This window comes from Stegostoma tigrinum, chromosome 32 (genome assembly GCF_030684315.1).
Source record: "Stegostoma tigrinum isolate sSteTig4 chromosome 32, sSteTig4.hap1, whole genome shotgun sequence".
Lineage (NCBI taxonomy): Eukaryota > Metazoa > Chordata > Chondrichthyes > Orectolobiformes > Stegostomatidae > Stegostoma > Stegostoma tigrinum.
In genome coordinates, this window is record NC_081385.1 from 32,962,825 (window position 1) to 32,979,864 (window position 17,040).

A 17,040-nucleotide genomic window follows, 5' to 3' on the forward strand; every position below is an offset into this window, starting at 1 on the left:
ACACTTGCAACAACCACCTTCACCAACATGGTAGATTAACACATTCTTACCACCAAGAAACACCTGGACAGTTACAGAAATGACTCCCCCTCCTGCTCAGAGGGCTTTTTTGCCAAGATGACCTCCAATTATAAACCTTGTGACACATCACAGTGGTACATTTAGGTGCTACATTAAACTGGATAGGATATTGCTCAAGCACTACAAATATCTGTATACAGGCAAATATAGTTGCCTCCTGTTGCCAATTTGAGAACACTCATCTGCACAGACTTCTTTCAAGACACAGATAAGCAGCAATGGCTCCTGTCATTAGACATGAACTTCGTTCCTGCCTCATCAGGTGCTCCACAGAATAAATCTAATCTAACCAGCAACTCAAAAGTTGAAGTACAAACATAGGAAGCAAGAGAGTGACAGTAATGAACATTCTCTGACAATTAGATTCCTGCCTCCTTAAATAAATGTTTACCTTCCAGTAAGGATGGAGCTGTCTGATGATTTGCTACCTTCTTTACTCAGCATCCTGTTAATCACGTATTGTAGCATCTGTGAAGGAGAAAACAGAGTTAACGTTTCGGGTCCAGTAACCCTTCCTCAGTTCCGAGGAAGGGTCATCAGACCCGAAACGTTAACTTTGTTTTCTCCTTCACAGATGCTGCCAAACCTGCTGAGCTTTCCAGCAACTTTGTTTTTGTTCCTGAATTACAGCATCTGCAGTTCTTTCAGTTTTCACCCTGTTCATCACAGCTGCTTCTTTCACTACAGCACAATAAACAATGTGAGCCATTTCCTTTGCAATACACCATTACATACCATCTTTCTTGTTTTTCTTGTTCTCCTTCCCCTTTTCTCTACGGACTTCTATCATAGATTTCACAGTTTTCTTTGATTTATCAGATTGTTCAAATGTCTTCATGACAGAAGGTGCTTTACCTTTGGTGCGTTCCTCAGCAGCCCTGAAGAACATCAACAAAATAGAATGGCTTAAGAGCAGAATTATCCAGTCACTAATGGACAAAAGAAAGCAATTAAAATAAAATCGCAACGTTTTCATAAGATTTCTATTCTCCATTCTGACAGAAATACACTTCTTTTGACTCCCCTCTCTGGTAGCTCTATGGGAGGTAACCAGATATGTTCCCAAAAGAAAAGTCTAGGCAATGGAAAGTGAGCTGGTTATTCTGCTGTAAGGGGGATTCACAGTGAAGTATGATGCTTTCTTGATCTATAATTTGCCTATTTGCTTGAAAACAGGGGTTGGTTAAATGTAATCAGAGATTACTGGCAAACCTTTAATGGAAAATGGTCTCTCCTTAAATGACATAGTTCAGCTGCTGTCAAAATCTATTTCCATAGGAGGATAAAGGTGGGACAAAGCCAAAGCTCCCAAAATGATGAAAAATATTGACAGCAAAACGAAACAGTTGATGCAGTGTGTGTGGACATTCAAAAGACATTTCATAAAGAGTCACATAACAGGTTTATCAGCATGGAACAAAATGGGCAGTAGAAGCAAGGATATGAAACTGGTTGAGTGACAGGAATTGGAGTAGAGACAAATAATTGGGGTAGCCGTTCATCTCATTGGTATACAGTGGGGATACCCAGGATCAGTATCAGGACTGTTACTTTTCTTCAACTATATTATTTGCCCAAACTTGTGTGCCCAAAGCAGAATTTCATATGTGGATAATACAAAACTTAGAAATATTGGGAAGTCATGTTTGACAAACTTTGGGATTTGCAAGATATTACTTATAAAATTCATAGAGAGGAGCTGATATACATGCTTCGATTTTTAGAAGGCTTTTGATAAAGTCCCCTACAGGAAGCTGGTCAGAAAAATTACAGCATTTGGGACAGGAGCTAACCTATTGGCATAGATTAACAATTGGCTAACTGACAGAAAACAGAGAAGGAATAAATTGGCCATTCTCACAGTGGCAAGCTGTGGGTAATGGGGTACAATAATGATCAATGCTTGAATTCCAGCTTTTCACAACATATATCAATGAATTGGAGACAGGGATCAAATGCAAGATTTGCTAATTTAAAGATGAATTCATGAATGATGATTTATTGTCACTTGTGCTCTACACTAAACAATATGGTTAAATGCAGTGAAAAGTTTCAACTAGTACAATAATAATAATTTTTCAGATAAAACAAAGCTAAATGGGGTATATTGTGAAACAGGGTTTTTGACTGGCTTAGTGAATGGAAAAGAACCGGCAAAATAAAAAATGCGTGGTTGTCCACTTTACTAAGAGAAACATATGTTTAGAGTATTTCTTAAATGGTGTGAGGTTGGAAAGTGCACATGTACAAAAACCCCCAGATGTCTTTGATAAGTCACTGAAGGCTAACATGCCCAGATGCAGAAAGATATTAGGACGGCTAATGTTGGCCTTCATTGTAAGAGGTTTCAAGAACAGGAGCAGTGAAGTCTTCCTTTAATTGTTCAGGAGCTTGACTAGACCACATCTGGTGTGCAGTTTGGTCTCCATGACAGGAAGGATATTAATGCCACTGAGGGAGTGCAACAAAAGCTCACCAGATTTGTTCCCAGAATGCTCTACAGAGGCAGAGTGGGCAAATTAGGCAGTATACTCTAGAACACAACAGAACAGTACTGCACAGGATCCTAGTCCTTTGGCCCACCATGTCTGTGCTGACCAAGATGCCATTCTAAACTAATACCATCTGCCTGCATATGGTCTATATCCCTGTATTTCCTGGAGTTCATGTAACTGTCTAAAGGCCTCAAATGTTGCTACTGTAGCTGCTTCTACCACATCACCACCACCCCCACCGCAACCACCGCCCACCGCCACCCCACCACTGACGATGTATTCTAGACATGGGCCAACCTCTGTGTTTTAAAAAAAACACTTGTCTTGCACGTCTCTTTTAAACTTACCCACTCCTCATACTGAACCTATGCCCTTAGTATCTGACATCTCCAGCCTAGTTTTGAAGAATGAGGGGCAATCTATTGAAACCTACAAAATACTTAGGCAAGGCAGACACAGGCACGATGTTTCCCTTCATTCCCCAAACAAGAGATATGCCTTTAAGGATGTGATGAGGAGAAATTGTTTTACTCAGGTTGTGAATCTTTGGCATTCTGTACCACAGGAGGCTGTAAAGGTCAAACTTTTGAGTTTAAGCTAAAGATTAATAAATTACCGTTGACCAAAGGCAGACAGGATTATGGGATGGGCAAAAGACATTCAAGTTTAATCATTCATTATAATGTATTGAATGGGAGCACAGTCTTGACAGATTGAATGGCCTACTCTTGTTCATATTATGTGCTGCAAAGAGGGTAAGGATAGGCTTCAACTGGACAAACACACACTGATGAAATGGGTGGACAAGAGATAGATTAAGTTTAATGTAGAGAAGTGCTCATTAAAGATATTTTTGTAGGAAGTACAAAGAGAATGTTTTTAAAAGAGCTGCTGGAGTAGACCTGTGGGCATGTGTACAAATTTTTGAAGTCGGAAGGGCAGGTGAAAAAAGCACTCAAACAGAGAAAGAATACAAAAGCAAGAAAGTTAATAGTCAACTTTTATAGTTACACTGCTTGAACCTTAACTGGAACATTATCCAATTGCGAGTGCCATGATTTAGGATGGATGTGAAACAGCACAATCATAGTTTCAGTAATGAGGGACTTCAATTAAACAAAGAGATTAGAGTGCTACGGCTGTTCTCCTTTGAGAACAAAATCACGGGGGTCTGGACAAACGGCTGTATGAGTTTGTAATCTTTTCTGGAGGGTAATTCTATTTCTTTCTCCCCCAATCTAGCTAAAACTTGTTTAAAAACCTTTCAGAAGCATCTGTAATTTGCATTAGGCTATTACAGTAATTAAAGCTTCATATTAAAAACAGGGAAAACTGTTTAATTCAGAAGGACAAAGGATATTGATTTAAGGTAAACTGCGAAAGTGAAGACAACATAAGGCAAAATGTTTGTACACAGCAAAAAGTTAGAATTTGAAGTTGGAAAATTATTTAAAGGAAAAACATTCACAGGGCTACAGAGAAAAGGGAGACAACGGTGACTGGTTTTTCTTGTAGAGAACCATGAATGAATACAACAGACCACATAGTCTCATTACGTGCTCATCATTTATGCAACTCTACAACTAAAGGAGGTGCAGGAATTTTAATTGCTCATTTGAATCTGACTGAAATGTACTAGTTATTAATGTTTGGCAATCAACGAACTGTGGATGCTAGAAATCTGAAACAAAAACAAAAAGCACTGGAGAAATGCAACAGGTCCAACAGTATCTGTAGACAGTTAACATTTTGAGTCCAATGACCCCTCATTAGAAGGGAAACAGCTGGGAGAGGATGTTATTTATGTTACTGATGGGGTGGGGAGTGGAGAGTGGTGAGGAGGAGGGGAAGCGAGAGGGCAAGAGAGAGTGCGAGAGGGGAGAGATGGATGAAGATGGCAAATAGAATGTACTATAGCCCCCTAATGGTTCAAGATAAGTAGAACAGCCAATACATGGGCAAGTTTCAGACAGAGATGACTGGTGGTGGTTTAACACTAGAGTTAAATTAGATTTTGACAATACACCTCAGGCAAGATGAGAAGAAGGAAAATGTTTCCTGGTAACCTCAGCTGTTGTGGGAATGGAACCTATGCTGTTAGCATTACTCTGCATCGCAAATCAATTGTCAAGCAAACTGAGCTAAACTGCATATCCTTATAAACCTTTCCTCAATACTTAACTTTCAAAGCTGAAGAATTCAAGCTGTTTTGTCTGTCCTCTTAGTTGGATTCTTTATCTCCAGCTATTTTTCACTCCACAGATGTGAATATTTCCATTGTATTGCTGCATATCTCTTTGGAATCAATACAGCAAAACCTTTCTTTTTGTATACTCGCACCTTGCAATAACCACACAAGAGACTGATGCAAGTCTTAAGTGGTTTTTCTTGCCTTGAAAGCACAAATTACAGAAAAGTAAATTCTGAAAGGTGAAATTTCATTCTCTTACCTCAGGAGACCTCTGAAGTCATCCAAAAAGTCAAAGGAACCATTAAGGAGACCCATCACCCCTTGCTGCTGTAACTGGTTCCTGTATTTATCCCGAAATTGCATGTGGATGTCATCGATAAACTTGTCTATATACGTTAGCGTCAGAATTTTTTGGTAACCCACCTGAAGCACAGAGAGAAAGGAGTAAAAGCCATTAAATGAACTGGGTCTCATTCTGACAGTCACAATAACGTGTAAAAATCAGTCAATGAAAAAAATCTCCATTTCATTTTTGAATATTTAGAAACTTAAGACCATAAAGATGTGGGTGCAGAAGTAAACCACTAGATCCATTAAGTCTGCTCCACCATTCAATGAGATCATGGCTTACCTGGTAATCCTCAACTCCACTTTTGTGCCTTTTCCCCACAATATTTGACTTGATTACTAATTGAAAATCTTTCCATCTCAACCTTGAATATATTCAAGGAACCAGCCTCTCCAGTAAAGAATTCCATAGATTCATTAGCCTCAGAAAAAAATTCCACCTTGTCTCTGACTTAAATAGGGGACCACTTACTGAGATTCTGCCTACTGATCAGAATCCCATCCACAATGAGAAACAATCTTGCCATCTAAGAACCTTGTATGTTTCATTAAGGTTGTCTTTCATTCTTCTAAATCCCAGTGACTATGAACCCAATCTACTCAACATCTCACAACAAAACTTCTCCATACCTAGTAATGAACCTTCTCTGAACTGCATCTAGTGGCAGTAAATCTTTCCTGAGATAAGGAAACCAAAAATGTTCAGTTGCTTTCATAATGAAGGCCAACATTCCTTCTGCCTTCCCTATTAACTGAATTTATATGATAGTTTTTTGTGATTTATGCATGAGAACCTCCCAAATCCTTCCATGTCGCAACTTTCTACAGTCTTTAGCTAACTAAATGAAATTCATGATGTGAACGTGCCAGTTCACTGGACTGGGATGGACAAAGTCAGAAGCCACACGAGGTTAGACTTCACCTGAAGAAGGAGCAGCGCTACGAAAGCTTGTGATTTCAAATAAACCTGCTGGACTGTAACATGGTGTTGTGTGACTTCTAAATAAAATTCAATTCCTCTATGTTAAAACTCAGAATATAGTCAATGTAATGGACTCATTAAGATACCATTTAATCCTGTAATGTTGGCATTTATTCCAGTAAATATGGGGGAAAAATCCACTGGTTTTTCCTGCTGTATATATGGATGGGCACTGCACAGCAAAAAGTAAATCAACACCCATCATAGAAACAGTGAAACCACTAAAGTAAAAATAAAAAAGGTACTTGTATCAAGTATTCATTATTTCATACTGCCATTATTTTCATATTAATTTTGCATACAGTAAGTTGGAAAAATCAACTATTTTAGGATCTCACACAGCATTTTTTTTGTCTTATCTTTACTTCATATCATGAATATGTTAGATCTTTGTCAGAATGCACTTGAGTTCATGCTCCGTTGATTGATTACCCAGTTCATTGCTATTTGTGCTTCTTCTACATGGAGGGTGGCCATTCTGATTCTACTCAACACTAAGCTGGCACTATGAGGAGTTCCCAGAAATCCTTAAGTACACTTCAAAGTGGAGTCGCAGGTAGACAGGACAGTGAAGGTAGTGTTTGTATGCTTGCCTTTACTGGTCAGTGCATTGAGTATAGGAGCTGGGAGGTCATGTTGCACTAATATAGAAATAGTAAGAACTGCTGATGCTGGACAATTTGAGATAACAAGGTGTCAAGCTAGATGAGCACAGCAGGCTGAGCAGCATCACACGAGTAGGCAAGCTGACGTTTCGGGTCAAAACCATTCTTCAGAAATGGGGGAGGGGGAGAGGATTCTGAAATAAATAGGGAGAGAGGGGGAGGCGGATAGAAGATGGATGAAGGAGAAAATAGGTGGAGGGGAGACAGACAGGTCAAACAGGCAGGGTTGGAGCCAGTAAAGGTGAATGTAGGTGGGGAGTTAGGGAGGGGATAGGTCAGTCCAGGGAGGACGGGCAGGTCATGGAGATGGGATGAGGTTAGTGGGTAGGAGATGGGGGTGGGGCTTGAGGTGGAAGGAATGGTTAGGGAGGCAGGGATGAGCTGGGCTGGTTCTGGGATGCGGTTGAGGGGCGGGGAGATTTTGAAGGTGTGAAGTCCACATTGATACCCTTGGGCTGCAGGGTTCTCAAACGAAATATGAGATGCTGTTCTTGCAGCTTTCGGGTGGCATCATTGTGGCAATGCAGGAGGCCCAGGATGGACATGTCATCCAAGGAGTAGGAGGGGGGCTGAAATGGTTCGTGACTGGGGGATGTAGTTGTTTGTTGCAAACAGAGCATAGGTGTCCCACAAAGTGGTCCTGAAGCCGCTGCTTGGTTACCCCGATGTAGAGGAGGTCACAACGGCAGCACTGGATCCAGTATATCACATTACCAGAGGTACAGGTGAACATCTGTTTGAAGTGGAAGGTCTTCTTAGGGCCTGATGGGGGTGAGGGAGGAGGTGTAGGGGCAGGTGTAGCACTTGCTGTGGTTGCAAGGAAAAGTGCCAGGGGTGGTTGGGTTGGTGGGAAGTGTGGAGTAGACAAGGGAGTCATGGAGAGAGTGGTCCCTTCGGAAAGCAGATAAGGGTGGGGAGGAAAAAATGTCTTTGGTAGTGGGGTCAGATTGCAGATGGCAGAAGTATCGGAGGATGACGCATTGGATTCGGAGGTTGGTGGGTGATATGTGAGGACGAGGGGGATTCTGTTTTGGTTGCTGTTACAGGTAGGAAATGTGAGGGATGAGTTGCGGGAAATGCAAGAGACACAGTCCAGGGCATTTTCAACCACTGTGGAGGGGAAGTTGTGGTCCTTGAAAAACGAGTTATCTGGGATGTCCAGGAGTGGAATGCCTCATCTCAGGAGCAGATACAGCGGAGGTGACGGAATTGGGAACAGGGGATGGCCTTTTTACGGGGAAGGTGGGTGAGACGAGGTGTATTCTAGGTAGCTGTGGGAGTTGGTAGGCTTGAAATGGATATCAGTTTCCAGGTGGATGCCAGAGATAGGGACAGAGACGTCCAGGAAGAGGTATCAGGGATGGTCTTCGTGAACTTAAGGTTGGACTGGAAGGTGTTAGTGAAGTTGATGAACTGTTCAAGCTCCTTGTGGGAGCATGAGGCAGCGCCGATACAGTACAGTACTAACTACCACACTAGTATAGAACGTAGGTTAGATCACTTTTGGAATACTGCATTCAATTCTGGTCTCCCTGTGATAGCAAAGTTGCTGTGACATTGAAAGGGTTCATTAAAGATTTACAAGGATGTTGCTGGAATTGGAGGGTTTGAGTTATAGGGAGATGCTGAATAGGCTGGAGCATTGGAGGCTGAGAGGTGACCTTATGGGCATTTATAAAATCATGAGACATATGGACACAGTGAATAATCAAAGTCTTTTCCAAGATAGGGGAATCCAAGATTAAAGGGCGTAGGTTTAAGGTGAGAGGGAAAAGATTTAGAAGAGACTGGAGGGGCAACTTTTACATGCAGAGGGTGGTGTGTGTATGGAATGAGCTGCTAGAGGAAGTGGTGGAGGCTGGTACAATCACAACATTTAAAAGGCATCCAGATGGGTACATGAATAGCAAAGGTTTAGAGGGATACAGCCAAATGTTGGTAAATGGGCCTGGATTAATTTAGGATATTTGGTCAGCATGGCTGAGTTGGACTGAAGAGTCTGTTTCCAAGCTGTACATCCCTATGACCTTACAACAAGACACCAACCATAAACAAGAGGGAAAGTTGTGAAATTACAAGACAGAAAGAGAAGTTCAGACTGCGGCCCTCTTTCTTGTCACATCCAATCCTCTCAAACTCCATTTTTCCAGATATTTATTCTCTTCCCTTTCTTCTTGGTAACTGCTTCTAGCACCAACAGCTGCAACTGGTGAAGGATCCAGCAAACTAAAATTGCTCCATTTTAAAAAATACTGATCCTGAATTTGTCACAGGTTTCATCAGTGCTACTTCTGCTCTTATATTGTTGTTGCTCTAGCTCCCAGCTCTGAGAGGAGGAGGCGGACTGGTATTTTGGTGCATTAAAAGCTTGAAACCATGGATACTTGAAAGTTACTAGATGCAGCCTAAGCCATTATAAATACATTGTTTGCAATAGTCAAACCTGTCCAATTGAACAGATTTTACTGCACTCCCACTGAAGCAATTTCTTTCATCCTTGTGATTATGATTTTCTTACGCTCATAGTCTCAGATTTAAGGAATTTGTAGCCCATAATTTGTTAACATTGACATTCATCAAAGCATCTGAATAGACATGAGATGCAGAATAACCTCTTGCTGAAAGTACTGTAGATACTCAAGTGAAAGATGTTCTCATGTAAAAGTCAACCCCCTATTTTTGGCAAATAATCTGGAATTTTCCGTATATCTTGCATAAAAGTTGACCCTAGCTCTTCACAGATAACAAATCAACATTTGAGAATCAAGGCATAATACTGTACATAAATGTTACAATGAGGAATTGCACTTTTTTTTCCTGCTATTGTGAGTTTTAATATGTAATTGATACCAACGTTAGGCTACGGATTTCTTAAGTTCATTATTGAATGAGCACTACAACTAGTGTGATGCAAAGTTAATCACATCATCAGTTCCTACATTAGACAGGTCTACATGCATTTACTTCCCAATAATTATCATATCACAGATTGATTGGACGTCCAGCAGTTGATCATTTCTCTTTGACTACAACAATCGGTGAGACTGTATGAGAGTCAAACGTCTGCTAACTTTTCAGAAATAAAAGCTTAAAATGTTAGTGTGAAAAACCAAACAAGAGTAGACAAGAGAAAATAGAGGGAAATAAAAGAATGTGGCACGAAAGTTTAAGATGCATCAGGTCAAGCTCCCTTTGTGTACAGTGCAGCTCAGCTCAGATCACCTGTAGCATTTGTGGAATTACAGTAATTTGTTTATTTTCTTTATTCATTTAGACATTAAGAGGGCTTCTGTTCATATATATGGTGTGATATTTTGGACTGTAGCATGAATTTCAGCCCGTCAGAACTAGTCTCCAAGTATTATTCACCCCATAAATCTAACCTTAAAAAAAGGTTTAAAGAAATTTGAATTTTACACAAATGTATACGATATCCTAACTCTGTTGAATACTCACCACAAATAGCAACTCAAACTCATTGTCCAGCTTGTATTTTAGAGTGAGGGCTTCATGAGTGAAAGAATTATTTCCTCCTCTCTCCTGCAAAAAGGATAACAGTTGAATTAATAAGGTCTGTGTTGTCTGACAAATGTGGATAAAATAGCAAGACTTAGTGAATTTACTCTGAGAGGCCAATACAAAAGAATTGCTCTTGTTCCAACACATTAAGCAAGGATGACTAACTCACCAAATTTCTACACTTGAAAAGGTTTGGAAATGGAAACTGCATTACAATATCCAAGGCATAATTGCATTTTTCTCTAGATGAGGTGTGGAAATAGGAATGTACAAACATACATTCTAAATCTGTTTTTGTATGATTTGAATTGTGTCTATGAAACCTGATTTGAGCCTCACTTCACTTGATGACCTATACTTGGTCTCAACTCACTCACATCACAAGAAATTGATTAGTACATACATAGGAACAACACAGCTGGAGGAAAGTGGAAGAATTGCTCCCTGGGAGCAATTAGAGCTCAGCTGCTCTAACTGACAAAAATATTTCTACTTGCGCAGGCCCTACAGTATGACTGGCATACAATTCTTATAAGCACAATTTAAAATAAGGCAAGATTTTATCCTGTAAAGTACTGATAGGGTAGTACAAAAGAAGTTAGAGAAAATTCTGAAGAACTGAAGCAAAAGATTTCCATTGCATTTCAGATGATTCAGAGGCTACGATAAGTGCTGGAAGAGAAGTTTAAGTAGACAACTCATGACAGGTGTGCTACTTTGATGTGCGTGTCATGGCCAGGACCCAACGGGAAGATAGCTGAGATATATTTCACAACACAGATATAAAATTAAAATCTAAACACAGGCAAAATACAACGGTCTGTAATATTAATGAACGTTCCCGACAGCCCAATAAAATCAAGTGAGCTAGAATTTTTTAAATCCTGCCTAATTTAAATTTCATCTCAAATACCTTAAATAAAACATACATTAACTGCTTTATTCACTTTTTGTCTTGCTTCTGAACCCTAAATATGTTGCAATGTGATGTAAGCTATGTTGAAGTCTTAAGTAACATTACTGGGGATTGTTATAATTGAGCAAGAGCTCTTTGGTGGCTCAGTTCACAACGTGGGGCAGTGCTTGGCGCATGAATCCAAAAAGGTCCCAGGTTTGATCTGCAGCCAGTGCTGAATTAGCTGACAGCATAAAAAATAATGGCAACAGAGCAGAATTCATCTTATTGAATCTACTAGGGAGGGTTTTGCTTCTAACTGGCAGCGAGCAAGTATCATGGAAAACACTGAATAAAAACTGAAAGAACTGCAGATGCTGTAAATCAGGAACAAAAGCAGAAGTTGCTGGAAAGGCTCAGCAGGTCTGGCAGCATTTGTGGAGAAAAAAGTCATGGTTAACATTTCGGATCTGGTGACCCTTCCTCAGTTCTGAGTAAGGGTCACCGGGCCCGAAATGTTAACTCTGATTTTTTTTTCACACAGACGCTGCCAGACCTGCTGAGCTTTTCCAGCAACTTCTGTCTTTGATCATGGAAAACACAACTATTTTTATCAAGTGAGAACAGCTTCAAACTCAGTTTGGTGCTCTTTATGGTCAAGAAGCTAACAACACTCGCTGTTCACATTCGTAGTAAATTAGCTATTACTTGTTGTCTATTAACAGAGAATTCAATTACATTCTGCAAACAAAAGCACTTCCAGGACTATAAACAACAAACTATGCAAGAAAACACCAAGACTGTCTCAATTTGAAAGATATATTTTATCAATCCAGAAACACCTTAAAAACAATTACACCTAGTATGTGTTTCTGACAACTTGATACCAAAGTCAAGTTTAAAATAACTTGCCCTTGGCATTATATGTATTCCACTACAAATAAACAGTCTACTCAGTAATCTCTGAATGGTAATGATGCTCAACATATTTTTGTTACATCATCCTTTTGTGGGCAACTACTTTTAGACATCTCACATTAATCTAAGAATTCAATTCCCCAGCCTTACCTGTCACAAGCAAAGAGGCACTCTGTTGTACTCCAATGAAAAAGAAACTGGAGATAATTAAGAAAACAAACATTGTTGCAGGATCGAACCTTCTGCATTCAAGAGTATGTCTATGTGCAAAAGCTCTACTTAGACTGCAACTGATGAAAATCAATTCTAATCAATTGATTTAAGCAGGATGACAACTGGCTGATTTTGTTCATTGTTCTAATAACAGAGTAATAAATGTGTCTGCGCGTGTGTGTGTGTGTGTGTGTGTGTGTGTGTGTGTGTGTGTGTGTGTGTGCGTGCGTGTGCGTGCGTGTGTTTCAGAACAAATGTAGCACCTCTAATGCAATAAAATGCTTCAAGGCATTCTGTCGGAGATATATGAGGTGATATTTGACCTAGAGTCACACAAGAGACCAGATCCAATTATAGTCAGAGTTTTTATGGCATGGAAAAAGATCCATTGGGTCCTAATCCTAACTGGTCATCAAGTAACTATCTATTCCGATCCCACTTTCCAGCACTTGGCCCGTAATCCTGTACAATATGGCATTTACAGTGCTCATCCAAAGATTTCTTACATGTCTTGCTGCTTCCTGTCCCTTGCGCTCTTTTAGGCAGTGAGTTTCCAATACCCACTATCATAAAGAACAAAAACATTTTTCCTCAAATCCCCTCTAAACCTCCTGCTCCTTACTTTAAAAGAGTGCTATAAGCAGCGAAGAGTGACAGCCCTTGACATCAAGGATACAGTTGACTGAGGGTGTCATCAAGGACTCCTAACAAAACTGGAATCAATGGGTATAAGAGACAAACTCTCTGCTGATTGGAGCCATACCTGTTACATGGGAAGACGGTTATAGTGGTTGGAGGTCAATGACCTCAGCTGTAGGTCTGCAGGAATTCTTCAAGGTTGTGCCCTAGCCCTAATCATCTTCAGCTGCTCCACCAACAACTTTCTCCTCCATCGTAAGGTCAGAATTGTGGATGCTCCCCAATAATTGCACAATATTCAGCACCAACGTGACTGCTCAGATACTAAAACAGTCCATGTTCAAATGCAACAAAGTTTGGACCACATTCAGACTTGGGCTGACATGTGCAAGTAACATTTGCATCACACAAATACCAGGCAAAGACAATCTCCAATAAGAGAGAAATGTAACCACTGCCCCTTGACATTCAATGGTAGCACCATTATTGTATCCCCCACTATCAACATCTTTGGGGTGACCATTGACTAGAAACTTAGCTAGGCTTGCCACATAAATTTTGGCAACATGAGCAGGTCAGAGGTTACGAATACTGCGGCAAGTAGCTCACCTCCTGATTCCCCAAAGCCTGTCCACTATCTAGAAGGCACAGGTCAGGAATATGAGGAAACGTGCTCTACTTGCCTGGATGAATGCAGCTCCAACAACACGTGAAGGTTAAATCGTATACAAAATTGGCTTAAAGGGAGGAGACAAGATGATGGTTGAGGTTTGCCCTTTGGACTGGGAACCTGAGAGTAGCAGCGTGCCACAAGGAATCAAGCTGAGTCCACTGTTTGTCATCATTCATATAAATGATTTGCATGTTAATATAGGAGACACTGTTATAAATTTGCAGTTGACACAAAAAAAGCTGGTGTAGTTGTCAGTGACGATGATTATCTCAGAGTACAACAGGACCTTGATCAAATGGGCTAATGGACCAAGGGATGGCACATGGAGTTTAACTTAGATAAATGTAAAATGTTGCATTTAGGCAAAGCAAACCAGGGCAGGACTTTTACAGTTAATAAAGAGATCGGGGTGGAGGTGCATAGTTCCTTGAAAGTGGAGTCGCAAGTAGACAGAGTGTTGAAGAAAGCATTTGACAGGCTTGTCGTTATTTGTCAGAACATGAGTACAGGAGTTGGGAGGTCAAGTTTCGGACGTACAGACTAACAGTGAAGCCACTTTTAGAACACTGCAAACAATTCTGGTCGCCCTTTTATAGGAAGGAAGTTGTTAAACTTGAAAGGATGCAGAAAAGATTTACAAAGATGGTGCCAGGACTGGAGAGTTTGAGTTAGAGGGAGAAGCTCAACAGGCTGGTGCTTTTTCTCCCCTCACGGAGTGATGGAGGCTGAGGGTTGACCTTATGGAGGTTTATAGCATCATGAAGGGCATGGATAGGGTGAATAGCTAAGGTCCTTTTCCTTGGGTGATGTAGTCCAAAACTAGAGGGCATGGGCTTACGGTGAGGGGAAAGATTGACAATGTGGCAACTGAGCTGCCATAACAAGTGTAACAGGTAGGTAAAATTACACCAATTAAAAGGCATCTGGATGGTTATACGAATAGGAAAGGTTTAAAGGGAAATGGACCAAACGACGGCAAATGTGACTAGATCAGATTGGGATATCTGGTTGGCATGGATGAATTAGGTCGAAGGGTCTGTTTCCATGCAGTACTACTGTGTGAGTATAAGCTTGGCACCACCCCGGACAAAGCAGCCTGTTTGATTGGCCCTACATCTACTCCCTCCACCACCGATGCTCAGTAGCAGCAGTGCGTACTATCTACAAGATACATACAGAAATTCACCAAAGATCCTCAGACAGCACCTTCCAAACTCACAATCACTTCCATCTAGGAGGACAAGGGCAACAGATACATCAGCATACCAGTTCCTCCACATTCTCCTTCAAGTCATTCTTTACCATTCTAACTTTGAAATGTATCACCATTGCTTCACTGTTGTTGCGTCAAAATCCTGGAATTCCCTCTGCCGTGCACTTGAAACCTGTGCAGACCAGCTGGAGGAAGTACTGCTGAATTCTTCAACCTCTCCTTTCTATAATCTGAAGTCCCCACCTGCTTCAAGAAGACCGCCTTCATTCCAATACCAAAGAAAACACATACAACTTGCCTTAATGACTACCGCCCAGCGACTCTGACCTCCATAATCATGAAGTGCTTCGAAAGTCTGGTCATGGCCCACATCAACTCTAGCCTCCCATGCTGCCTTGATCCCATGCAATTTGCCTACCAGTGGAACAGGTCCACAACGATGTATTTCCCTATCCCTACGCTCATCTCTGGAACACGTGGCTAACAAGGACACCTATGTCAGGCTCCTATTCATTGACTATAGCTCCTCCTTCAACATCATAATCCCTTCCAGATTAATGTAAAAACTCCAAGACTAGATATCGGCTCTGCACCCTGCAATTGGATCCTCGGCTTCCTGACTCACATACTGCAATCTGTGAAGATGGACAACAGCACACCTCTACGATAATCCTCAAAACTGGTGCCCCACAAGGGGCTGTGTTCTGTGCCCCTTACTGTACAAAAATAATGTTTTCCATGAACTGGTGCAGTTAGGCAGTATTATAAACCCTATTTTTGTTCCTTTGATTAAGTCATATTTGTGTTAAGAATGGTAACTCAGTACAATTTCATTAATACAGCTGAAAACAGCTCCTCCCTGTGCCTGAGTGGATTTCCTCCAGGTGCTCAGGTTTCTTTCCACAGTTCAAAGATGTGTAATTTAGGTAGATTAGCCATACTAAATTGCCCATAAAGTTCAGGGATGTGTAGACTAGGTGGTTTAGCCATGGGATACAGGGTTGGGTCTGAGTGGGGTGCTGTTCAGAGGGTCGGTGTGATGGAATGAATGACTTGTAGGGATGCTATGGTAAGTTTTGTTAATAAGGATGTCCAGTAACCCATGTGTATTTCAAAATCAAATTGCAGATTAATCCCAAAAAAAGGGGACAGCAAATTGTGTGACAGATTCACTGTAATACATTAGTTGATTTTTTTTGGAGTAGTTTGTTTTTAGTCTGAAAATCTTTTCAAAACATAGCTAATAATGCTCATACACCTAAGAAAATGAGCACAATTTGAAAAAAAAACTTCCCAAACCATTGCAGTCACCAGAACCTCATTCTTCATACAGAGGCCAAGGCTGGTTTCAGTCAGTTGGATCAAGAACCTGTGGAAAATCTGCCAAAAACATAAGGTGCAATTTTATTCCTGAATTTCTGAATTTTCTGATTTCTGAAAAAGGGGCCCAACCCTTTCAGCTTTCCTGTTCTTCTGATGCTGCCTGGCCTGTTGTATTTTTCCAGCTCCACACTTCATTATTCCTGACTCCAGCACCTGCAGTTCTTGCTATCTCATGTAATTTTATTTCCTGCGTTTTTGGGCTAATCTGTGCAGCAGCTCTTAGATAGCAATCTACTGTCTTAAAATGGCCTGGCTCGTCTCCCAAATTATATTATCTGTAATTTGATGTATGCAAAACTCCCTGGTCATGTCAAACTCACACTAAGTGTCATTCATCCATAACCGCTGCTTACTACCCTAAATGGGCTTCCAGTTAGGCAAAGCCTTGAGGTTTAAATCCCCCATTTTGTATCTAGATGACTTTGTGGCCTTGTTTCTTGATATTCTATGATGTCTTTCCAGACCCAGAAATCTCAGAGATACGTTTCTTTAATTCTAGCCTCTCAAGCAACCCTGATTTTAATCATTCCTCCATTGGTGGCTACACTTTTGGCAGCCTTGGCACTAAACTCTGGAATTCCCTCCTGAAAGCTCTCCACCTTTCTTCCTTTTCTCCTTCAAGAAGTTCCTTTAGAAACAATCTCTTTGATCAAGGCAATGGGATCTAGAGCAATTTGGAAAAGTGGATCTAAAAATCGGCTTAGTGGCAGGAAACAGAGGATGATGGTAGCAAGATGTTTTTGTGACTGGAAGCCCGTGCAACATATTATTAAAAGACTTTTAAAAATATCCAGCGGTGTGCCACAGAGTTCATTGCTGGGTCCC

General features: G+C 40.8%; 1 protein-coding gene across 3 annotated transcripts in view; it reads right to left on the reverse strand.

The window, feature by feature from the left end:
• The window catches only part of srpra (SRP receptor subunit alpha), a 60,377-nt gene that overhangs the window by 20,040 nt on the left and 23,297 nt on the right, over nucleotides 1-17,040 (reverse strand). For all 3 annotated transcript variants that reach the window (XM_048562312.2, XM_048562311.1, XM_059638977.1), the window contains exons 2-4: nucleotides 10,219-10,302; nucleotides 5,027-5,190; nucleotides 817-959 (exon numbers count right to left, since the gene is read on the reverse strand). In XM_048562312.2, coding sequence (XP_048418269.1) covers nucleotides 817-959; nucleotides 5,027-5,190; nucleotides 10,219-10,302 — 391 coding nt within the window. The remainder of the gene's footprint in view (nucleotides 1-816; nucleotides 960-5,026; nucleotides 5,191-10,218; nucleotides 10,303-17,040) is intronic.